Source organism: Fundulus heteroclitus, unplaced genomic scaffold, assembly GCF_011125445.2.
Source record: "Fundulus heteroclitus isolate FHET01 unplaced genomic scaffold, MU-UCD_Fhet_4.1 scaffold_154, whole genome shotgun sequence".
NCBI lineage: Eukaryota > Metazoa > Chordata > Actinopteri > Cyprinodontiformes > Fundulidae > Fundulus > Fundulus heteroclitus.
This window is the reverse complement of record NW_023396566.1, coordinates 118,342-145,089: the sequence shown is the minus strand read 5'-3', so window position 1 is coordinate 145,089 and position 26,748 is coordinate 118,342. Positions and strand designations below refer to the sequence as shown.

Below are 26,748 nucleotides of genomic sequence, written 5' to 3'. Positions count from 1 at the left end.
TAAAAGGGGGCGGAGCCTGCTGGCGGCGCCGTGGCCTCACCTCTCGTGCGATGGTGGTGATGAAGGCCGGAGGGCGGGCGGTGGCGATGAGGGAAAGGGCGTGGCGGGCGGAGCGGGCTGAATCTGCCGGAGGGTTGAGGGGCAAACCCATGGAGATGCTGAGAGAGAACAGAAGAAGATGGATTAGAACGACTGGTTGGAGCGTGTTGAGGGAGGAACCGATCCCTCTGGGGTTCTGGTTCCTCTCTGGGGTTCTGGTTCCTCTCTGGGGTTCTGGTTCCTCTCTGGGGTTCTTAGCTCAGCCCAAAGCTGCAGGGCGAGAAACCCTGAACCACTGCTATGTTGATGTGGCCCCATGTTCTGGATCATTGTCTGAAGCACCGAATGACCAAACACCAGATTTTCAACTCAATTTATTTATATACTGTACCTTTCTAGACTATAAGGTGCACTTAAAATACTTTAAGTTTCTCAAAAATGTACGATGTGTCTTATCTATGATCACCGTCGTGTTTACTGACTGTTTTTATGTGGTACAATCCATTAAAAAATCTGTTAAAATGTGTAACTACGACTGGTTAGCATGAAGTCACTCCGCTCAATGGATATTATGAGCATTACGGTACACTGTGTCACTACCTGAGGACCCCTGAGCTGTCTACAGACTGCCTGACTGTAATGTCTAAACTAGAAGTGCATTCATGTAAGGCAGCCTGGAGTATGCGCTAGCAATAGTAAACCTAGTAAGTTAATTCAATATTAAAATTATGTTTATTTTGGCCTTATATTAGAAACAGGGCAGTGTAGTCCAGCTACTCTGTCCTCCCCACAGAGACGGATAGATCTCCCTCTCAGGAGAGAGCGATGTTATGGAGGAAACACTACGCTAAAGTTAGCTTTTCATTTTAATCAGTCAATAAATGAACACCAGAAGCATAATGCTACGCAATGGCTAAATTTAAAGATTGAAGTTCTAATTTTAGATGGAATACGCTCCTGTATGGCAGGAAATAAACGGGAAAACATCCTGTTCACTTCTGGAAGTTTCCCAAAAAAAGAGTCGTTGAAAAGCGCTATGGAGGATGTAGATGTGAGAAGCTAACAAGCTAACAAGCTAACAAATGAAAAAATATGCAATTACTAATCAGATAAGGTCAAGATTTGAACTTTTAGGAGATCAAAACATACATTACTCATAATTTGTCTTTAATTATTTACCCATGACTAAAGTTCTTCTCTCTGCAGAATCACGCAGCTGTGAAGCGTACTTTGCAGCCTCTAGTGTAAAATTGCTTTTAAAAACACGGCTGTAAGCCGCTTACGTTACAGGGCCTGGGTATTTCCTCCTTAAAGTGACCAAATGTGATTTCTTAGATGAAAACTGGGGACGTGTCTGATTTTGTTAAGCAGAGAATCTCTGCCTGGGGGTTGGTTTGTTTTGAGTGAACTGAAACGCCGACATGGGGAGCGGGGAAGGTGCGTTGGGCAAAGCTCTGCTCCGTCAGCACAGCAGCAGGACCGGGTAAATAGGTCTTGTTGCGCTAAACTTTTTTACTCCATTGTGATTCACTAAAATCAAACGTCTGGTCGCCCTAACGAAGGGACGGAGTGATATTACACACTGGGGAAGAATATGTAATGCGTCTTATAATCCGGTGCGCCATATGGTCCGAAAATACGGTAGCATAAACTCACAACATGTCTCTACAAAGTCAGTTCAATCAAATCTTCCAGAGGGATTGGTCAAAAGTTTTATATCTAAGGAAACCCAGCAGACTGTATCAAGTCAGCAGCTACGTTTATGTTAACATTACTAAATCGGGATAAAAGTGCGCCACGTTAACACTCCAGTCGGAACGGCATCGTATTCTGAGAGACGGGAGGTTTATGCTGATCCACAATCTGAACAGCGTCCATCTGCAGATTTATTCTGGAACGAACAGAATTGTTCAGTAAAGTTTGACAAAATAACACTATTCTGCCTTTTTTTCAGCACAGACAGAAGTAGAACTTCTTCTTCTTCTGTGGTTTTTAGGGAAATCTGACGAGTCTGCACATGTCACAGCGCTTGTCTTCAGAATGAAGCCTGGTGTTTGTAAACATGATCAGATTAATTGATTTTATGCCCATATGATTAATGCATTCAGATTATTTTTCCTTTTTTCACAAATAATCTGAATGCATTAATCAAAACAACTTTTGAATAATGCATTCAGATTATTTTTCCAACAACTTTAAACATTGCTACTGACTAGCAGCATTCACTCCTCCTGAAAGAGCGTAGAGCCACAGTGGACAGTCGTTTGCATTGTTGATGGCTTTGCAGCAATCCCTCATACTGAGCATGCATGAAGCGACAGTGGAGAGGAAAAACCTCCAGCGGAACCAGAAATGTCCCGGTATTTTTTCAGGATATGAGAGGGAGGAACAGGCCCACATCATCACAGCACCTCCACCCTGCTTAACAGCGAGCATGGCATGCTTTTTCACATCATTACTGGTCATGTGACAGCAGACCCAACTGTGTTTGTGGTTAAAATACTCGATCTTAGCATCATCTGACCAAAGCCTCCAAACTGTATTATCTTACTCAAATAAAATGTTTTATTTCTATTGTGATGAACTACTGCAACAAACATGAGTTAAATTAAATGTTGAGGCTTTTTTTAACGTCTTTACCAGGGTCCCTCAAACGTTCAGGGCAGTTAGTGGCAATAAAGCTTTTCTTTGAATATTCAACCGTCTGAGTGGGTTTGAGGCGATCTAAAGATGGATTGAGACGTTGAAAATCAGCCACTTCAGGGGCAGAAGAAGAAAGCCAGCGGAGAGCTTGAGCGTCGCTAATATATGGAGTGAAGAGATTAGTGAGCAGCTTATAATGTCAAGGCCGAGTCAATGGGAGCCATTCAGCAGGCGGCAGCATAATGGACTCCCACAATGCAACAGGCAGCAGACACACACCAACAGCTCAGAGAGGAAGTGATGGCTGAGCGATTCGTCTCCTCTGAGCACACGCCACAGCTGCACGGCCTCCAATTAACGCCGCTAATATATTGGCAATATATCAGCAAAACTGAGGCGCTTCATTTCATTTGGAGACGCGGCGGTAATTGGAAACAGTCACCGTGTTGATGTAACGCTAATTATGCCGAGGCCTGTTGAGGTTAATCACCAACGTTTAACACATATGATGAAATAATCCAGATTATGACCAGAGACACGTGAACAGAGCTGGAATATTCCTTTTAATTAGTTTTATAACAATAAATAGTCATATAACGCTTCAACATAGAGATCTGTTCAAAAATACATCAAAGCTAATTTCATATTTATATTTTATTTTTTCCAGCCGGTGTTCTGATGTGATCTGCTTCCGAAGGCGAGAGGTTAACCAAAGCAAAGCCCGATTTAAATCAGCAAAAACAAGATAAAAATCAGAGGAAAGGAGGAAAAAAACAGGCAAACAGCTGACAGTAAATTAATTTACACTGACAGGCATCATAAAGGTTTGATTTAAACACAATGAATGAATCAGTAAATCACTAAAACAAACTGCAAATCATTAAAATGCAGCAGTAAGAATGAAACTAAAGACCCATAATGGACAGATTCCTGATTATTTGATCCGTTTTTATTAAATAAAATGTCCTAGAAATCAGAATCAGTCATTGGTGGATGTTATGCTAAGGGTATAAGGGTCTTGCTGCATCTAATTAAAGGAAATTAATCATTTATTTACAACTTTTGAAACAAACATGTTGGACAAAGATGATGACATTCCTTCTGTTTTATGTTTAAAATATTTTTTTTCTTTTGCGGTGGTAAACTTTTCCACCACCGAGAGTAATCAAGGAGGCGTAAAGAGCAAAAAACAAAAATATTTAAGACTTAAACTTTGCTTTTCATCAGTTGGATTTAAAGGCTGAGTTCAGTTTTTTCAGTAGATTGAGCAGAAAAAAAAACGAGACGAGAGAGAAAAGGAGACGACGAAGAAGAACAAGATTATCAGTTTTATTTAATTTTAATTATGTAAAATCAATGTTTATATATATTGCATTATCTTTTACTCTAAGTACCTTAATAATTTTTCTTTCTTATCCATTTATTCATGTTTTTATGTATGTATTTATTGGACCATGAGTCCGGAATAAACTTTATCTATCTATCTAATAATAATAATAAGAAGAAGAAGAATGGACCCAATTATTGACCTTCATGACTGTTTTTTTTCTGCTAGAATTTTCTACAAATAAAAATGAACTCTAGCGAAGCAAAAAAAACTTGGAATTAAACAAACACTGATTAATTTGTTGGTATTAACGCCTTTAAGCTGCCCTTACAGGGCAAACTGCTGCGCCTGTGCTGGACTCTGAGCTGCGGCGGCTCAAACTCGGCCGTCGGCATGTGTGAACCTGGCAACACGGCGGCACTCACAGCCAATAGCGCGCTGACATTAGCCGCTCAATACAGAGTCACACAGCGGGGCCTGCAGCTATCGATTTCTGGATGTGAGGGAGGAGAGAACAGCCGCGGTCACATGACCGGGAGCCGTGACGGCGTGTGTTGCACGGCCGCCTGGCTGACTTACTGATTGGTTCTCCCCGTCGGGTGCAGATGGACTAACCGGTTGGTTTGCTGGCCGGCTCACAGATTGATTTATTGGAAGGTTTCTGGAGCGGCTTCCTGACCGCCGCGCTGCCGTTCTCCAGCCAACACTTTCACCAGAAACAGCAGAGAAGCTCACATTAACCATCGTCAATAGTCGGAGCAGCCTTAACACCACGACAGGGCGGAAAGACATCAGCAATGACCTTAGAGGAGCCACTGGTGCTGCACATCAACCTGGGAAGGGTTCAAAGGTCATTTCCAGACCGTCTGAAGCCCATCATCCTGCAGGGAGGAGAGCATGTCAGCCGCTGCCGATTAAGGTCAGAGCGGGAAGCTCAGAGAAACGACCAGAAACCCAGGAGCTCCACCTCAGACTCCACAGTTAGCAGGTTAGAGGTCAAAGGTCATGACAGGAGAGCTAGGAAAACACTGAACAAGTGTGGTTCCTCATGAATGGTTGAAGGAGAAAGACTCCATCTGGACGAGGAACAATGTCCCCCAGACAGCAGAGACCAAAGAAACAACTTTTGGTCCTAAAGCACAGAACCAAACATCTCAGCACGACCGTGCAGCACGGCGCTGGTGGACTGATCCACAGAACCGGGGAACCGCCAAGGCCTCTGTGTCCCAAAGTATTGTCCAGTCAAACGTGTCCAACGATTATCCAGAAAACAAAAGGAAGGTGTTGCAGTGACCCGACCGAACCGCCAAAGCTAGTTTAGGTCTTCGGCTCTGAAGTTGGTGGAGGACGAAGACTTTTAGTCATTTTGAGGAACAGCTCGGCGTTTAAAAAGGAAAACCCAAAAGTGTGCCGCTAACTGTAAGCGTTAAGTCTAAAGCCATGTTCACACGGGGTTAGTTTTACCTTGGGACCTGGTTTGATAAATAAGTTACCTCTATGTACGTCAGCTTTTTCTGTGGCGCAGTCATACGGATAATCAAAGCCTGAGATCTGCTGAAAGTTACCGACATCTCTGCTGCTAATGGCTCATGTGAGCGGCTGTAATGGAAGCAGTGCAGCCGACACGTCGCTTATTAGGCAGGGCAAATTTATTTATATAGCACAATTCAGTACAGAGACAATGCAAAGTGCTTTACATGGTTAAAATATAGGAATAAAAGCAAGTAGCAAGTAGTAGTATTAGCATCTCTGGTCTCTTTCTTCTAAAGTGGCGGGTAGATTTGGTGAGTCGGGTTTTTGTGGGGGTTTTTTTTAATGTGCATTCACTTATTTGTTTTTTTTTTCCTCTAACAGAACCACTTCTCCTGTCTAACGTGCCGTTGTTGCCTTTTACAGACAGCGAGAGCCGGTTAACGTCTGTCCCCATACATAGCACCTTTTCTCTGCGTTAACCACAAGCAACAAAAATGGCCTCTAAATAAAGATGTTTGTAAACAAGGACTATTTTAAATATGAACTTTTAATGTTTCTATTGATCAGAATATTATTCAAGATAACAGCTTTTAATTTAATTGGACATCAATTGTTGTTGAAAATAAAGTGCAAAGTGCAACCAACAAGCAAGTCTATGTATTAAACTGACTGACCTGTACTTAATGCTATGTATGATTATACAAAATCTAAAACAAGTAATAAAATTAGATTATCTCACTGCTGCAACTGTCTTCCCTTCCATGTGGAGGCAAACCCACTTTAAACATTTTACCAACACCTAATGGACGTGTCTAATTCCCTAATTGTTACATAGCCAAAAATTGCTGACCTCTGCGATTGGGAAATTGCGTTTTTTTAAATCACGATTATATTGAAAATGCGATTAATTGTTAAGCCCTGAACTTCTGCAGAAACACGTCTCTAAACCTGCCGTGATGCTCCTCAGAGCCTCTCCAACCCGGTGAAATCAGTGCAACATCATGTGAAGCAGATCCCACTACAGGCGGGAGCTGTAACGATTATAAACTCTCTATCATTAATCTGTTGGAGATCCCAGATATCGACTGTTGATATAGATTTGATAACAGAACCAAATCAGCTGATACTGAGGATGTTGTTGGATTTATTCTCTTTAACAGAGACGTGGGAGGAGTCACTTTCCGATGAACTACAAGCAGAATCCCTTCAGATCTGTTTGAGCGACTCGGATCAATATGGATCAGTGGCATTAGTTTGCTTTCAGCTGCTGGACCGTCCAGCAACACGTTCCCATCACTGCGTGACACACAGCCAGCCGACACGTTCATTCACCTCCGCGGAAAAATACGATTCACTAAAGCGCACAGCAACAACAGGCTGTGAAGGATGCATGTCTGTGGTGATGATATCCTGTTATCCTCTTCAAATAAAAGCAGGGAGGAAATTTTACCTAAAAAAAGGTACATAGCCAGGTAATAAAACACACCAAAAAGCGTTTGATGATGATAAAATAAGGTTATATACACCAAGCCTCAATCTTGATGTTTTGATGGTCCTTTTTTAGATGTGGCGCCATCTAGTGGCAGTATCGCAGAACTATCGTAATGTTGCGCTGCTGTTTTCTTTATAAAAAGGAGCTTTAGTGATTCAATTCAGTTTTATTTTTGTCATATAGAGCCAATTCACAACATTACAGACATTTTCCTGCCATCTTGATTCTCGTCCATTTTATTTTTTGTTTAAAGTTTTTAACAATTTTTTTTCTATCTCTGTTACTCGCCATACATAAAGATTTATACGTGTTCTTTAGCCCTTAAACGCCAGTTGTGATCTTTTTTTGCACTTGCTTTTGTTGCTAGAAAATATCAAAGCAATTGATTTTTCTTTTTTGCTTTTTTGTCCAAATTCAATAAAAAGCCATTAAAATGTTTAATTTTTTCCAATTCCATATATGTAAATTGGTAGATTTATGGTACAAAATGGTAAAAAACAACATTCAACAAGTGATAAACAACAAAATAAACTTTGCAGGGAGTGCAATAAAATAGAAATTAATATTATAAATAAGGAATTAAAAGAAAAGCTTTTTGAATGACAGAGCCCAACACCGAAGAGGTGAAAGGGACAAATATTGGTCTATTTAGTTTTAAAAAGCATAGCAACAGCAAAAATAAAGAGAAAAATCATAAAAAAGGCAAAAATTGACTTCAAAATACATTGCATGGTCAAATCTTAGGTATAAGAATAAAAAACGTTTTTATTACTTCACTGATAAACGCCTGAAAACGTTACTTTTATAAATATTTTAACCCTTACAGGCGCTGAATTAACTTTTTTTTTTTCATCATAATGCTCTGATGATGGGTTTTATATATTTTTATATATTTTAATTTCAAGCTCTCTTCTCTGGTCCGTCTGGATTCACCTGAACTTCTTAACGCGCCAGCTCTTTTCTGCACTGGAAGACGAACGCAGGCGGCAGCAGATGGATGTGACCGGACCGGACCGGACCGGACCGAACCGAACCAGACCGGACCGGACCGACCCGGTTACCAGGTTCAGCCCTAATGGGATCCTCTCAGGTTCAGCAGGGCGGACGACACGCGTGCAGATTGCTCCAAACATGAGAAAATCCTGCTGAAGTCGCCTCTCTAAGTCAGCCGTGACCTTTATTTGTACAATCAGCAGATTTAGTCTGCAGGCAGCCGGGAAGCCAGATTTCAGGTTGCAGAGGATAAATCGGGGATAAATCGCCTGTTTTTGTTGTCAGTTTCCAGACATTTCCTTTAGAACTAACCAGAATTACATTATTGCCGTCCTACTCAGAAGGGGTCAACGTTGCCTTGCAGAGATGATAAAGTTGCTGTTGCTGAGCCGCTGACTTTGGACCGTGGTGTTTGACAACATTTAATCTTGTGAGATGTTTGATTTTTTTTTTTTTTTTTTTTTTTTTTTTTAGATTTTTGTCCTGCTTCTTCAGCACAACAAAGAAGAACTTCAGCCTGATGTTTACCTACGAACAGCTGGAACTCCGAGTCGCGCTGCATTCACTGAACCTTGAAAAATTGAGTTTCAGGCTCAGCGCTGACAGCAAACTCATCACAGCGCATGTTAAATATACTTTAGTGGAGAAACAAATGGGTTAATAGTGTAAGTAGTAGGTGTGTTGGTTCTCTGGAGTCCTGAAGCCTCAGGAATGATTTTGTTTCCCTTTCCGGACTGACAAGGTGTGATCCAGGTTGGTTTGGAAGTCGATTTTTCCTTTAATATCTGAAATGTTTTTATAAAAACTGCTTTTTCCTGCATCCTCAGGTTATCTTTGATTTACTCCTATAACGTTATAAATACGCTCCATTAAATTAAAGGTATATAGCCACTTAACAAGAACAAAAAACGTTTGATCATGATAAAATAAGGTTATCTACACCAAGCCTCCATACTAATAATGTTTTGATGATCCTTTTTTAACCAAACAATAATTCACTCTCAGGCATGATTAGCAGATGCAAACAGACATGGCGCCATCTAGTGACAGTATCACAGAACTACCATAATGCCGGTTTGCTTTATTAATAAATCAGTATTAAATAATCCTGGACCGAGTCTGACCCTCTGCAACGCCTCGCAGTAAAGCAGCAGCTCAGCGTGATGAAGAACGTTATTAAATAAAACGATCTACAGCAACTTTTAGAGCCTCATATCAGAACATTTACTCACGTCAGTCAACTCTGCGTCACATCTGAGCCTCGGCAGGTTTAGCATCAGTGAACACCAACGATCAGACTGGATTCCCAGAGACATTCCAGGATTTTTCCTCTTGGAATCATTTTTATTTTGGTGTTTTTCCCACTGGATCTTGAAACATTCTGTATTTATATCTATTTGTCTGCACCATCAACACCAAGTCAAATTCCTTGTAAGTGCAAACCTACTTGGCAATAAACTTGTTTCTGATTCTGATTTCTGCATTGTTTCACTGAGAGATGCTAACAGCCGTTAGCCGCTTCCTTGTTTTAGCCCCTGCTGCACATGCTCAGTACGTACTTCCTCTGTTATTATTAATAAACACTAAAGGCTTTAATTACTAACAAATTGAGCAAAATAAAAGCATAAAACAGCAAAATAACAACTAATACGCCAGCGGGACGCGATAATCTTTCATAAAAACTTTGTATGCAGCCAGAGTGAGCTGCTGACGAATAAATAAATAAAGTAAAAAAACGCGGCTTTGCACCTTTAAACAGCAGCAGATCTCTTGGTGATTCGGCTCTGAGAGGAAAACTGTGCAGTAATAAAACTTATAGCTGTTTTAAGGATCTAAAAATAAAGACTGTTTGGAGCAGGTGATGGGAAACTGACTGCTGCTGCCGGGGCTTGATGCTCTGTTATTGTGTCATAAAGAATAAATAAAGTTTATTAGGTTAAATCTGGTAATGTTGTTGAAGCAAAATGCTACAGGAGGCTGCATTAGGAGCCGGCAGTAATGGCTTCAGCTGCTGTAAGATTAATGACAGCGGCGCATGTCTGAGAGGCGCTTCTGTAAATAAAACGTATTATTTTAAAAGGTCATAAGTCAAAAACGTCCAGAAGCTCGGCGGCCGCCTGCTGGGACCGTAGCTCAGATCCCGGGGAGAAGCGCTGATGTTAAGGAGGCAGAAACACGGCGGAGGCGGGAGGCGCTCCGACAGCCGTCTGGTGTCAGAACAGGACAGACATCGCTGCATCATCATAATGGCGCCCAATGAGATTACAGCGCCGCTTCCATAAGTCGGCGTGTCGGCTCTACGCCGTCTGACACAATCTGCGCGCCGCTTTAACACGATTGCCGTCTTTGCTGCGGATGATTGAACAGCCAATCAGACCCACGGCGTAATCAGTTAAACAATCCTGAGGGTTCATCACTTAAAAGGCTCCAAAACCCGTTTTCACAAAGGTTATGAGCTGCTGACTGGAGCTAAAGTATTCACACACCATGAACCTTTGCTCGTTTTTATGACATTCTGATAAACTTCTGCTGTAATGAGGAGTTGGGTGACTGACCGGCCGTCCTCAGGAGCTTCTCTTGAGCAGCTTTTAGATGCATCACCGCTCCCACACACCTGGAGAGCCACTCCTATGACTCCCCAGGTGTGTGGGAGCCGGTCTGCATCTCAGACCTGCAGGAAGGAGGCTCCTCCAGGACTGGCTAGACCGACGCACAGCGGTGCTGATCAGAGATATTTCTGTTAGAAATAAAACGCTAAAAGCTTTCCAGCCACCAGCAGGTTGGATGGAGGCAACCAGGACTTCTTCTGGGTTTCTTTTCCTCACTTTTCCATGTAGGACTACGAGTTTTACTGAGGAACAGACCCAGCAGGTTGCATCAAGTCTCTCCAAGCAGCATTCACTCCTCCTGAAAGAGCGTAGAGCCACAGTGGACAGTCGTCTGCATTGTTGATGGCTTTGCAGCAATCCCTCATACTGAGCATGCATGAGGCGACAGTGGAGAGGAAAACTCCCCTTTAACAGGGAGGAGAACCTCCAGCAGAACCAGAACCAGGCTCAGTGTGAACGCTCATCTGCCTCCACCCACTGGGGCTTAGAGAAGACAGAGCAGAGACACAGAAAGCTCAGAAGCTCACATTGACCCAGGAGTACTTTCTATGGTAGATGGTAATAGAGGATGATCTGCCTCCCCTGATGATGTCACAGCTAACAGAACGCCAGACCAGGTGTACCTTCTATGAAGAGAAAAATGACAGAGAACAAAAAGTTAAAAGCTGAAATAACAACAAACAATGCAGATTGGAGAGCAGTAGGAGAACTCAGCAGAGAGAGAGAAACAGACCCTGATGTCCTCCAGCAGCCTAAGCCTATAGCAGCATAACTATAGAGATAGCTCAGGGTAACATGAGCCACTCTGACTAGAAGCTTTGTCACAAAGGAAAGTTTTTAGATTAGTCTTAAAAGTAGACGGGGTGTCTGCCTCACGGACCAAAACTGGGAGTTGGTTCCACAGGAGAGGAGCCTGCAAAGCAACTTCGCCCCATTTTAAAGTCCTGCGCTACATTGTTGTGGCGCGTTGCATGAGATCCCTGAAGTTAGGAGATATAATGAGACAAAATGTGGAAAGGGGTGTGAAGACTTTTGCAGGGAACTGCAGGCTAACAGAATTCTGCTGGACCTCAGAACCGGACCTCGTTGACCACGTCTGTGGATTATTAGACACCAGGACGGCGCCGCATACTCATGGTTAATAGGAGGCAGCTGAGATTCTGATATTTGGATTAAATTATCGTAAACCGATTAAAAACCTCTGTGAAGGCTTTGCATTTGTGATAAAAGAGCAAATTTCTTATTTTCCAGAAACAAGAAGCCTCTATCTGTGCAGAACAAGCTGGTCCTGCTGCATCGCTGCAGATGTCTGATGGGTTCTGGGTACGATCCGGGTCACGTCTGCATCGATTCAACAACGCTGCGCTCAGGTGTGTGTGTGTGTGTGTGTGTGTGTGTGTGTGTGTGTGTGTGTGTGTGTGTGACTCACTTGGCCAGCTGCTTCTCGGCGTCGGCGCACAGCTCCAGCAGTCCCATGAGCACGGCCGACACGTCCATGTACGGCTCCCAGACGGTGAAGCCTCGGCCGATCAGATCGATGGCGGTGCGGCGGATGGTGCTGTGGGCGGGGAGCTTGGGGCTGGGCGGCTGCAGCAGCAGGAAGGTCAGCGCCTTACCTGCAAACACGGCCACAGGAAGCCGGATCAGAGGCCACGCCCCTTTTCTCACGCAGGCCGGGGGAAGTTGGAAGGTGACGGAGACCCGGGATTAAAACCGGCCGCTCTGTCTCAGAGGGGAGAGACGTGAGAAGCAGCAAAGATCTGAAACTTAAACGCTTCGAATCATCTGACAGAATGTTTTACTCCAAACTTTCTTAGCCGTTCACCTCCTTCTGAGTCCCAGCCGGGTGGACGAACCCCCAATCCCCCACACCTTCACAAAAAACAGGTGCAACGGGCTTTTTTACCGCCGTATTAAATGTTTAATCATGTTCAAATCAGTAATAACAGAGACGCCGGCCTCCGTAAATCTGTTATTAATCACAAAAATAAAAAGTTATCTCCTGATAGTTTCACAGCGGTTACCTTCAGCAGGTAGACACGCTGGAGGTTGCTGGTTCAATTGCAAGAATAAATGAAGTAGAGGCGATAAAGTTAGGTGCACATATACAGAACAAAGCATAGAAGAAGACAACTTCCTCTAAATCTCATCTTAAAATGAGAACTCTTCAAAATAAACACATTTTTAGTGTGAATAATTTTTCTATTTTTTGATTTTAATCTTTAAAAAGGTAATGTTTATTTACACGTCTTTATTGTGTGGGGGGGAAAAAAACACTGAAATTGTGTAATTATCAGACCGCAATTGCATTTTTCAACATTTTTCATGTAAATCCCTGTTTTACATGATTTTATTAAGGGGGAAAAAAACAGTTTAAACCCACCTGGTGCTAGAAATCCCCCCCCCCCTCATTAAAAGGTCCTTCATACTGAAAAGCCGTTTCTTTAATTGCAAGAATGAATGAAGTAGAGGCGACAAAGTTAGGTGTGCATATACAGAACAAAGCATAGAAGAAGACAACTTCCTCTATATCTCATCTTCAAATGTAGCGCAGAAGAAGAACTCTTCTAAATAAACACATTTTTAGTGTGAATATTTTTTTTATTTATTTATAAATTGTTTTTTATTCATTTTTATTTATTTATTTATTAAATTTACATTTTTTGATTTTAATCTTTAAAAAGGTAATGTTTATTTACATGTCTTTATTGTATGAGGGGAAAAAACACTGAAATTGTGTAATTATCAGACCACCATTGCATTTTTCAACATTTTTCATGTAAATCCCTGTTTTACATGATTTTATTAAGGGGAAAAAACCTGTTTAAACCAACCTGGTGCTAGAAATCCCCCCCGTTCATTAAAAGGTCCTTCATACTGAAAAGCCTTGAAAAGTGTCTGAATTGAAGCGTCCTCCACAGTAAACGACATGTCAGTAATTATCACTTAATGACTCGTTAGCTTTAACGAGGATGTACCTTTTCCACACAGGACCATGTCGTTTTGGACGACCCTAATAAATGAAACCATTCTTGGAAAATGTTTTTTTTTTTTTCATTAAATCTGACCATCTTTGACATTTAAATTAATGATCTGAAAAGTGTGGCAGGGAAGAGATAAATAAAGGTTTCACAGCACACTGTAGATAAAATAAAGGCGGCAACTGTTGACTTTTAACGAGGTTCAACACGTAAACAGCTTTTATTAGACGAGGGGGCCAGCCCAGCAGCGGGTGGGGGAGGGGCATTTAAATGGTGCGTTCCTGTAAGGAATAAAAGGAGAACACATGTTGTGCGGCTCGGTCTGAGCACAGAGACAGGAGGTCATTTCATAGCTGACCTGACATTTGAGCCAGACTCTGTGGGGACGGACTGACCATTAAAGAGTCCACAGCACCCCCCCCCCCCATCCCTCAATAACACTCTCACTTCCCCAAAGACGTACACACATCCCCCCACATGTGTCCGTCTTGCTGCAGCTAACAAAGCCAGATTTCAGCAGATTTATCTGGAATCAGAACGCAGAGAGAAGCGGACGCAGAATAAACGGCGAGCGTTTCTTCCTGAGCCTCAGACGCTCCGCTTCGCTCACACGGACGCCGTTATTACCTCGCTGCCTCCACAGATCAATACCGTGTCTTCACTTTAAATGCAAATACGCAGAGTGGTGATATGAAGAAAGGTGGAATATAGGCGTGATCATTTGCTTTAGTTATGATCCTGCGGTGACCCCGGAGGTCCCGGCTCCTCCTGAGACACGCGGCTAATAACGTCTGCGTCTCCTGGCATTTCGTCCCCAGTCCACCTTAAATGACAGCACGGCCTTTTCTTATTGCTTTATTTCCTCACGCCGGCTGGGCTCAGCGTTATTACGGCCTCACTGACTGCTGCAGCGGTGAAACTACAGGCAGCAGAAATTAACCCTCCACACAGAAGTTATTAGAGGCTTTTTACACTTATAAACAGCTAAATGTTTAATGTATTCATTTATGGTTCTTGCTGTTTCATGCAGGAGAAATTGTCTTCTGGTTATCGGTTTGGTTAAAGCTCAGGATGACAGAACGACATCAGCTTTATAGATAAATATTACTGGTAAATTGAGCATTTTTAATTGTGTGTTTTAACCTTTTAAGCCACAAAGACGATGGTTAACACAAATGTTTTCTGAGGGCTTAATTCACGCCGTTAATTTTCTACCCTCCCTTCATAGCTACACATTATCATTTCAGCCCTTTCCTTTTTTTAAATTCATACATTAAACTAAAGCCATTAACAAGCTTTAATCTCATTAGCAGTGATTAGCATTTAGCTTGACTATGAGCAGCTCTTAGCTGGAGTCTAAGATGCCCAATTGTTTCTGAGATTACACCATCCATCCATCCATCCATTAATAGTAATAATAAAATTAATAATAGTAATAATAGGTCTGGCTCTACTCATCAGGTCTCAGTTGTGTGTTTAATAGAGAGAGACACAAAAATCACATTTTGGTATATTTTAGGTCCACTTCAATCACGAGACAGATAAAAAGTCAGTAACCGACTAGAGATCCGTTAGATTTGTTAAAAAATGAATAAAAGGTGAGCCGGTATAAGCAGACAGACGGACGGATTCTACAATGAAACCATTTGAAAAGGCTCATTATTGTTGTTTAAGACTTTTATTTTTAGATACCACTTTAAAATAAAGCTCCCCTATAGATGGTAGAATGTTATTGAATGACCTGTAAACACTTTCTAACTCATTCATGAGTGTTTATTATACATTAATTAAGGGTGAGTTTGTATTCACAAGGTACTAACCTAGCCTGAAATGTTTAATATAAGTAACTTTAGATTAAATATATAGTCGAAGACATCAGGCTCACTATTTGGTAAGAAACCGGTCAGTTTTGTCTCTTGTTCGCCTTTAATTAATGTTTATTATACCGTCTGGGTGAATACTCGATTCTGATTGGCTGCAGGGTGTCCGTTAAAAAGCGATCTAGGACATCCATAAAAAGAAGATCCGGTCAAACAGCCTGATTGTTGAAAATTATTGTTCTGTGGCCGCAGCTCGGCATCGCGTCAAACTAGAGATATTAAAGAGTTAAATCAGCCGCTTCCTGTGAAAAACTTACACTTTTAACTGTGAAAAAATAAAAAACATTGGAGTATTAATAATTGATTTAATATTTCTTTCTTTGGTAAGTGACCGTGGTATAAGCGGGATAATGCCCTTCAAGGCGTCCATTATCAGAAATGAATGGACTTAGTGGAAGCAACCATCAGGGTTCATGCCTTCGCGTCGTCCATTAATTTCTGATAATGGACATTATCCCTTATATAAACACTTAAGAATTAGTTATCAAGTGTTTACAGACTCATTAATAACACATCTATAAACTATTTATGAGCCATCTATAGGAGAGCCTTATTGTAAAGTGGAACCTATTTTACTATGGCTGCAGAAATTTTAGAATAAAAAAAGGTTTAAATCACTATATGATGACACTCTTTAGATCAGGGGTGTCAAACATACGGCCCGTGGGCCAGATCCGGCCCGCCGAACAATTTAGTCCGGCCCGGTGGCTAAATGCATTATCGTTATTAAAAAAAAAAAAAAAAAAAAAATATATATATATATATATATATATATTTTTTTTTTTTTTTTTTTTTTTTTTTTTTTCCCAGTGTCCTGTCTGGCAATGTGTCAATAAGAATTTTTGTCTTAATGCCAAAAAGAGCTCATCAGATTTGACTTTCACAAGTGGAGCAGCACTGCTTTTGCCATAGTGCTCCGCTTGATTTATGAATGTGAATAGTTTTATTATGATTCATGCGGGGAATATCTCAAATGATATGGACACTACAATGGGAAAGTAGGAGAGGAAAGAAAGAACAAGAAGAAAAAAACAAAAGGTGAAAGAAAGAGGAGACAAAAGGAAGAGAATGATAAAACAATTATTGAAAAAAACATGTACTTCATTTAATTGAAAATATGCAGTTCCTATATTGTCCACGAGGGGCGCTGTGTTTTAATTAGCAGATTAAGCTTCAGGTGTGGAAAAATTTAAATAATTTCTTAATTTTTATCTGTTTGATGTATTTTGTCATGTAGGACAGTGTTTTTAAGTTCCAAAAAATTTGAATAAATGTTTTTCAACATTGTACAATCACTGTGATCAGTTCTTATGCATAATGCACTGCAGTAAATGTTTAACTGAGTAAAAGTATTGTTGAAATTGCACATACTTTTCTTAAAAACGCTGAGGTTATTCATAATATATTGTGTAAAAGTGGAATTAATTTAATATAAAAATCCACAACAAGTCCAAATTTATTAGTTCTATTTAATCTTGCAATGACTTTACTTGTGTCGCCCTCTTGAGATCAGATTAAGCTGAATGTGGCCCCTAAACCAAAATGAGTTTGACACCCCTGGTTTAGATAATTTGGTATAGGAAATGTTTATGAACAGTCGGATACTTCCAGGACAAATACATCTTCTATTTAACGTCAGCAATTAAAATCTGAGTCGACCTAAGCTGTAAAAACATCCAGGAGCTAAATAAAAGCTAGCGGGGACCTCCAGGCTGGATGAGCAGCTGACAGAGAGTCTGGTTGAAGTTAGGAGGATTTCACGGCGCTCTCACACCAAAAGCTGGCAGATTGTCCGCGTTGCACAAAATCTTTGGGCTTCTTTTGTTTTTTTTCTTCTCCGTTTGGCTAAGTTGTTAATAATCAACATAAATGCGCGTCTTTTGCAGAGAGATCCCCTCTGATCTGCCAATCAGCAGCACAGCTGGATGAATTGGTGCATAAATGTGCACCGACTCCCTTTAATTAACGACAAACCAACAGCTAGAGACAAAAGCTCACTTTTCTATAATGAGGTTTTAGCTGGGGCAGTAAACACGTCTCATTAACAGGCGGAGGGTGATTAAGGTGCATGTAGGGGGGCGCAGGAAAGTAAGATGAAGTGAGGAGGGAGTGTGAAATAGTGACAGATTAGCGACGTCTAGAATTTACCAGGCTGAAACGAGCACTAACAAGCTTTGTGCTTTCTTTCCCCAGCTGCCCTCTGCCTCTTTATCTGCCTGCGTTTGAGTCTAAATGAGAGGTGAAGGTAAATCAATGCTGGGGACTTGGTTAGTGGTGGAAAGCTGGATGAGACTGGCTGCAGAGAGAGAGGCAGGCAGGCTGGAAGCAAACAGAACCACCAGAGAAACAGACACAGGTGAGGAACATGGAGATCCACACGACAAAAGGCCGATTTCTCAATCAGGAGAAGAAACATGTTGATTAAAAATGCATCATTCATTAAGAACGTTGCGGTTGTTTCTCAGCTGGATTCGATTTATATGGTTGCTATTAGGGCATTTTGCAACATAAATAAATCAGCTGAGAGAATAGAGATGTGAAACAAAAGCGAAGAGTTGTAAGAATATAGCCACAAACGGGATTAAATTCCAGACTATCGCTCATTTTTCCTCCTAACAGTTCAACACCTAACCAGGAGTCTTTGACCAGGAGACACACTGAAAAAAACGGAACTAAAAATAAGTAAAATTTTCTTGAAATTAATGCATTTGTCCCTGATTTGAGCAGGTAAATAAGATTATCTGTCAATGGAAAGAGTATTTTTACCCCTAAAATAAGATAATTAGATATATTGCACTTGAAATAAGTTGATAGATATGAGTTGTTCCTATTTTAAGTGCAAAAATCTTATTCCATTGGCAAATGATCTTATTTACCTGCTCAAATAAAGTACAAATACACTAATTTCAAGAAAAAAATACTTATTCTTGTTCTGTTTTTGCAGTGCACCATTAGCTGCTGCACAGATTCACCACAGACATTATAAAGCCAGACGCCCCATGAACTGCTGCTGCCTGCTGGAGCTGACGTTTCAGCGCGACCGCCATCTTGGATGGGTCTCTCACGCGACCCCAGTGCATTCATTTGTACTGAGGAAGCTGTTTGCCCGACTAAAATAAATCATAACTCTCTGAATTTTTACTCTATGTAGGTGTTAGATTGGCCTGAAGAATCACAATGATTAGCTGCTAACTTGACTCCAACAGGGCGTTCCTCTTGTGACGTCACATTTCTCAATTTAGACGCATGCGTGGCGGCCATCTTGGGGTCATAAGAGCGGATCGGTAACGCTTGAATAGTTTAGTTCTATGAGTCAAATGGTGAACAGATCCTGAATTAAACCGTAACAGACATATTATGGCAACAACAAAACATGGCTGCTGCGTTGGCATTTGCCGGGGGGACTGGCATTATGGTGATCACGATCATATTTAGAGGGTTTTTTCTTCCATTGATTTTCCAAAAAAAAAAAAACAAGGACTGCAGAGAAATGTCAGTGTTGGATACGAGTTTGTAACTGAGAGGACTTTACTGTGAAATCTGACCAAAGACGCCTAAATGTAGTCTCTACCTTTCCTGGGTGGTAAGAAGCGACACTTCAGACCTGAAACCAGCGACAGCAGCGTCTGGGCAGGTAGGCGACGTTTATTTGGCTTTTTCTCAGCAGAATGAAAACATCATCATAAAATCCATGAGGCATGTTCATGTGAGCTTCCCTGTTGCATTTAGTCCGCTTATAATCAGCGGACTTTGGGCTTGTTTTTCTCTAAAGTCGCTGTAACTTTTGTGAATCAGCGTTTGCGGATTCTTGGGCTTGTTTTAAACGTTAAGTCGCCTTTTTTATGCGCGCCTCAACCCGCCCATGTAACTATTTTACGAGCAGGAAAAGTCTCGGTGTGTATAAATAAGCTAAATATAAATAAAAATGTCCATTTCTGGTGGTTTTCTTGCTGCTCTTCAGCTTCTTTTCACAGAGTCGAATTGTTTCGAAGGCGAGACGAGACCTGAGTGTCTGATTACAGTGAGACGATTGACTTGTAAGCTGTTTTTAAGTCTATTTTTTTTAAATAGGCTCTATAATAATTTAAGACATAGGCCTGTAATAATACCTATATATATTTTCTCAGTATCAGCTATAATTCTACACGGGTTCAGCAGGTTTCTTCCTCAGCTTTGATCCGTTGTGAGACAGAAGAGGACAGCCTCTCCTTCCTTTCTACTAACGCTGATTTCTGTCTGCTAATTTTGAGCGCTCTACATTCCTGCTGTTCTACGCTGGTTCCTCCACTGAATCAGGTAGAAATGAAGCTCCTGGAACGTCGTCATCTTCCAAAAATGATCGGTAATGCGGTTGTTGCCAATGTAATTTGCACTCTTCCTGTCCGAGCAGCGGGGAAACCCGGGCTGTCTGCAGACAAATGTGACGTCATTTGAGGAATCTCCCATTAGCTGTTAGCTTACCGTAACCCTCTCTCTGTATGACTCTCAGATATTTATTCATATTCGCCACCATTATCTCTGTCGTCCTTATTTTTGTAGGTGAACTTTGCTTGTAAGAGACTTTAGATAAATTAGCAGTGGTAGATATACGTTTCTCAGTGGTTTTCTCGTGACTTGGGACCAATAAGTGATAGTGGCTCAATCTGAATTGATGTTTGTACATCTGAGAGGTGTACTGCATGGTTTTGGGAAGCCATGTTGAAAGTTTCTTCAGGAAGGATGTTTTTAATCAAGCTCTAGAGTTCCTTTGGAACCGTACCCAGACAGTTTGGAGGAGGTGGTCCAGGTACGGATGTTTAGTTCACCTCTGCAGAAACAATCCACACCAAGAGGAGTAATCAGAGTTTATTTTAACCAGACTAAAATCCTCAGGTGTGAAAACACCCGTAGACCCAGAATTCAACACAAACGGCAGCAAACTAACTGGGGGACGTTAGTTCAAATTTAATTTGTTTGATTAGTTTTCCTGCCTTTCATTGTTGACTGTGCAGCGAAACTCAATTTTCAATCAGCTCTCATGAATGTTTGAAAATGTCACAGTTTGCAACAAACAGCCTCAGGAGGGGATGTGGGTTTTCTGACATTTAACTGAGAGCGGAGACTAAACTCTGAAGTGCAGCTTGTCCCTCACGCTGCCCAGCGGCACTCCTGCTGTCACCGTCCGTCCATCCTTCCTCTCCTCCATCTCCCTAACATTTTCCCCCCCTCTCACTCTGTGAAAACATCGATCTCTGCTCCGCCGTATGGACTACTGTACCCCGGCCGGGCAGACAGCTCTCATTCATCACACGCCGCACTGTTCGCCAACAACACCAGCAGCAACCATCCATCTTTCAATTTCATAACTGGAGAGGAGGAAAAAGCAGGTAACCGAAGGAGGGCAGGCAAAGAGAGTGAGCAGGAAGGTGAGCGAGAGGAGAACCATGTTCAGAGTGTCTGAGCTTTTCAGGCATCCTGTGTTTGCATAAAGGTTTCAGGCTCCTTTGGAGTAAAAGTGTGAATCAAGCAAATAAGTCTAACTTTTCTTTACGGAACTCCGATTTAGTAAAATCTTGGAAAACCTTCCTTTGAATCCAAAACTAAACCACAAACCTGGATGTAACAGGTCGACAATGATCTATAATCGACTATAAAGAAGTATTGATAAACGTCTTCCAGTGCAAAGATGTGTTTTATTGGTTGCTGACGTTCAAACACTCTACATCCCTAATTGCAGGATTTAGCTTATCTGGGTTTTTTTTCAGTAAGATACGGCTAACAGATTCTGGGTGTCTCTAAATCTCGGTGTTGAGTGACCTTCGTGCCCTCAGGCGCCGCTGCTTTAGAAACCCTCGTCTCCCTGAGATCAATATGTCCACATGGACTCAGGAGACCTTTGGAAAACCAGCGTCATCAGCAGAGCCGGCTGCTGCATCCAGAAGTGTAAAATGTAGACGACACAAGAAGGAGGCGTGAATGAACTCTGCACACAAACCGACACGCGTTCTCATCTCACATTAAAGCGCCTGTGGCGTAAACTGAATGGAAAGATGACTGCCAAAACTGTTAGGCATAAATATTTTACCGATTTAATAAAGCTTTGTAGCGATATATGGTCATAAATCTCACCAAAAAGGACCTTTTTTAACGAGATTCTGTTGTGGTTCTTTGTGAAGTAATCGGGGAACCCTGGATAAACCGGCCGCTGCTGCAATGGCTGACAACACAGAAAATAGGGAGAAGTCTTAATTTTCTGTAGAAATAGCTCAGTCAACTATCAGCTGACTGTCTTAAGTTTAAAGTGAGGGTAGAGGCATAGGTTAGACTGCAAGTGTGCGTAAAAGCTGAAAACCTATTATGCACACAGCAGTCACCAAGATCTCACCTCGGAGGAAAAATACTGCCGAAAAACATCGTTTTACGTCTTTTGTTAAACCCTGATCATCCCATCCCAGACTGTGAATTAAGTTTGTGCTTAGGACGTGTTCAGGGCACAGAGGACATTAAGGGTTACACCACATGTGTATAAATAATTACTTTGCTTTATCAATTTAAATGAATGTCAATCCATACTGGCTGACCGTAAAAAGGAAGATATTACAGCAGAGCGAGAGCGTCTCTGGTCAAAGGATATTATATTAATTTGATGTTATTTTATTTATATTTTATTAAATATAGGCTACATCCTGTTTTCCTGTTGCTTTTGTACTTTAACTGTGTAAAAAGCCCTAGGAAAATAGAAATGAGTGTGTTTAGCGCCTTTTCTTATTTTATTTTTATTTTTTTATTGAATTTGTGTTCTGTACATTTTATAAATGTTCATTATTGTTGCTGTTATTGTTATTAGTAACTGACGAGGCCAGTTTCAGCAGAGGAACTGATGCAGAGGGACAGAATAATAACAGTCATAGGAGGAGGAGGTCGGATGGGGAGTAACTCAGCGTAGAACTGCTGAATGATGCTGGGATGATGCGCATCACTTCAAGTGGGGCGATAATTCATTAAAAATAAATGTTGATCGATAAAAGTGTGGTTTAATAGAAAAAAAGGGTCAATAAAAAGTTTAAGAAGGTTTTCCTTCCTTCTGCATTATGGTGTAGGTTAATATTACGGTCTTTACATCCTCCCAACCAATCACAACGCAGACCCAGGTAAGCCCCGCCCCCTTCAGAAAGTTCAGAGAGTGCGCGATCTTTTATCTTTTTTTTTTTAACTTGGTTGAATAAAGGATTGAGTTTGAATTCAGTGGTTTTTATTTAAAACAGGGCTTTGAACCGGTTCAAGGAACGAAAACGAAACCGGAAACGTTATTATTTTTTATGTTCTTGAACTGGAACACTTATTTAAAAATAATGGTAACCGGTTAATACCAGTTTTATTTCGTTCCTCAAAGTTTTCGTTGCCTAATTAACAAAAAAAAAATATATATATATATATATTTTCCTGCGCACGTTACCATGACGGCTAAGGTTCACTTCCTGTGTGACATCACATCACACATTCGCTGACTGAATGGAGAGAGAGCGGTGTCTCCACTAGAGCTACACATCTTAAATAAGAGGTAAATTATGATCCATCGTTAAGTAAAACGCTCATTCCAAACACAATATCAATAGCTGGTTTAAGCTGGATGAGAAAGATGTGACATAGCATTAAACAGCTGACAGGAACGAAATTAACCGTTCCGGGAACAGTATTTTTTTGTTCTTACCGGTTCGGGAACGTCAATTTATTGGTGGAACTCATTACCGTAAACGTCATATTTCCATTTCTGTTCGGAACGAACCGATTGGGGGAAAAAAAAATCGGTTCAAAGCCCTGATTTAAAACTACGTAATTAAGCAACAGCATAAAACGGCCAGGGCTGCGCTTAAAATATATGTTTAGAATTTATTTTGATAATGATTAATATCAATCAATATGCTTTATTTTATCGGTTTTTTTTCTATATCGTCCAGCCCTAACTTCAAGTTTGTCATGTAAAAAAAAAACAGCAGTGGAAGAAGTGTTTGCAGGAACAAAAGAATGCCTGAAACTAATTTATTGCTTTGGTTTCCTCACGTCTACATCAGTGTGGGAGTAATTTTCTTAAAACCATTTTAAGTAAATGTAACTGGGCAGATCCACACCGACTGAAGTTACTTCCATCTGTTGGGGGGTTTGTTCATTGATTCCACACAGGTGAGCTGCATGCTGCGCTCAGGTCCGACCGGGAGGCATCACGCTCCACGGCCTATCAGTGGGGGCACAGGCCCTGTCGCTGGGCGGATGCCCCCCCGAGGCAGCCAATCAGAGCTCGGAAGCAGTGGGATGGAAGAGCAGCCTTACTTAGTGCAGGTTTGATGCCCACCGAGGTGCAGAGCAGCAGACACAGCATGGCAGTGTGTGTGGAAATCAGCGCCGAGCTCCTTAAGGTGTCAGGCTGGTTGGGTGAAAAATCAATCCCTCCTCCCTCCTCACCTCTAATCCAGCTCTGAAGTTTCTACTTGGTGAGCTGTGGAGTTCTGACTTTAGAAAAGATGATGGTTTTTGGAGCCGCTGCAGCTGTTTGGATATCATGAAAACCCTCTGAATGTAAGACAGGTGGCAACAGATTAAGCCAGAAATGTGTGTTACCATATCAACCGTTCATGATGTAAACATTTATGATGATTATAAATGATCAAAAGCTGCAACAACATTATTTTCCAATCAGATAAAGATACTTTCTATGTTCTGCAGACACAAGCTAGTTTATATTTTACTGTTTTAAGTTGAGAGTTTGGGAACATATCAATAATAATCAATGACTTCTTGTTTCCCTGAGGCGACGCAGGCCGATTACATCTAGGGCTGAACAATTAATCGCATTTTCTATATAATCGCGATTTTAAAAAACGCAATTTCCAAATCGCAGAGTCTGCAATTTTTGGCTATGTAACAATTAGGGAATTAGACGCGTCCATTAGGTGTTGGTAAAATGTTTAAAGTGGGTTTGCCTCCACATGGAAGGGAAGACAGTTGCAGCAGTGAGATAATCTAATTTTATTACTTGTTTTAGAGTTTATATAATCATACATAGCATTAAGTACAGGTCAATCAGTTTAATACATAGACTTGTTTGTTGGTTGCACTTTATGTTCAACAAGGATTGATGTCCAAATCAATTAAAAGCTGTTCTCTTGAATAATATTCTGATTAATAGAAACATTAAAAGTTCTTGTTTTAAATAGTCCTTGTTTACAAACATCTTTATTTAGACGCCATTTTTGTTGCTTGTGGTTAATGCAGAGAAAAGTCAAAATTGCAATTTTGGTTGAAATATATTGTAGGCAGAACGCAATAATTTCTGCTCTGAGTTTAGATGCTGTGGGTCTTTTAGCAACTAATCTGCACAGCGAGGAAAAAAAATGATTTGTTGTTTGTATATGTTTAAAAAGACATGATAAATTAAACTGGGGGAAAAAAAATCGCATTAAATCGCAATATTAAGAAAAAAAAAATCGCAATTAGATTATTTTCCAAAATTTTTCAGCCCTAATTACATCTTTTAGCTACACTCCAAAATGAGAAAGACAGGGGAACATACCATTTAGTTTTTATTTGTGTTTTTATATTGTGTTATAAAGTAGCTCCTGGTTCAGATTTCTTAGTTAACAAATTTAAACAGCTGGAACTGTGACCAGCAAGGTGAGCAAGGAACCAGATTGACATTGCAGGCACAGCCTTACCTACCTGAGGACAGACTTCAGATAGGTGGGGTGTAAAGAAAAGCATCTGAAACACACCTGCTGTTAAGTACGGTGAAGCAGGTGTGATGCTGTGGGCTCTGGGAACCTGGTCAGTGTACTTTGCATTGGGAACTATTTAAAAAGGCAACATTTTAAATAAAAACCAGGTGGTCTCTGCCAGAAAGCTTGAACTGGATCATCTTTGGGTCTCTCCGCAGAATAATGATTGAAAATAAACAAGAGTAGAAGTAATCAACCCTCCTCCGTGGTCTGAATGCTATAAAACCTGATTACTGAGCTGAAGAAAGAGTTGGGAAACGTTTGCGTTTCATGAAGAATCCATAATGCTCAGGAACCAAGACGCAAAGAAGCCCTTTCTGTACTTGCTGGTGAAGATTCTCAGTCACCAGGTCATGGTCATTCCAAAAAGAGTAAAAACAAAGCAACTGGACTTGTTTTCGGTATTTGAAGACGTTTCACTTCCTCTCCAGGAAGCTTTCTCAATTAAAAAAGTCTGGAGTAATGTGGAGTATCAAGCTTTATACTAGGGCTGAACAATAAATCGCATTTTCAATATAATCGCAATTTAAAAAAATGCAATTTCCAAATCGCAGAGTCTGCAATTTTTGGCTATGTAACAATTAGTGAATTAGACACGTCCATTAGGTGTTGGTAAAATGCTTAAAGTGGGTTTGCCTCCACATGGAAGGGAAGACAGTTGCAGCAGTGAGATAATCTAATTTTATTACTTGTTTTAGAGTTTATATAATCATACATAGCATTAAGTACAGGTCAATCAGTTTAATACATAGACTTGCTTGTTGGTTGCACTTTATGTTCAACAAGGATTGATGTCCAAAACAATTAAAAGCTGTTCTCTTGAATAATATTCTGATTAATAGAAACATTAACACTTCTTGTTTTAAATAGTCCTTGTTTACAAACATCTTTATTTAGAGGCCATTTTTGTTGCTTGTGGTTAATGCAGAGAAAAGTCAAAATTGCAATTTTGGTTGAAATATATTGTAGGCAGAACGCAATAATTTCTGCTCTGAGTTTAGATGCTGCGGGTCTTTTAGCACCTAATCTGCACAGCGAGGAAACAAAATGATTTGTTGTTTGTATATGTTTAAAAAGACATGATAAATTAAACTGGAAAAAAATCGTCTTAAATCGCAATTTTAAGAAAGAAAATTGCAATTAGATTATTTTCCAAAATTGTTCAGCCCTACTTTATACTACTGCCTAACAAAGCCTGTAATGGCTTAGATAACATGCAGATTGACCCGATCTTTCTGTACTTACATGTGTGTCTTGCTAGTGAGTAGTTGGACGAGCCTCCGCTTGTCGGTCCGAAACCTTCAGGCACCTGCCCTCCGGCCCGAGCCCGTCCAGAACCTTTCGGGGGTTCAATCTCAGCACCAAACTCTGCTCCGATGACGCCGAGCAGAACGATGGCGGTGGCCTGTTTTCGACGCTCCTCGTAGGAGTTGGAGATCTTTTTGGCGTTTGGGGGAAGGTTGGACAGGCAGCCTGGCAGAGGAGCAGCAATAAAATAAAAACAGGTTAGTTTATGGCAGCAGGCATCCAAGACCAGAAGCTTCAACACAGGAACAACAACT

General features: G+C 41.0%; 1 protein-coding gene across 2 annotated transcripts in view; it reads right to left on the bottom strand.

Annotated features, from left to right (window-relative positions):
• Positions 1 to 26,748, bottom strand: part of LOC105915221 (WD repeat-containing protein 7) — a gene marked incomplete at its 5' end in the record, with an annotated part of 97,532 nt that overhangs the window by 13,075 nt on the left and 57,709 nt on the right. For both annotated transcript variants that reach the window (XM_021308809.2, XM_036129304.1), the window contains 3 exon segments: positions 41 to 158; positions 12,006 to 12,192; positions 26,432 to 26,659. In XM_021308809.2, coding sequence (XP_021164484.2) covers positions 41 to 158; positions 12,006 to 12,192; positions 26,432 to 26,659 — 533 coding nt within the window.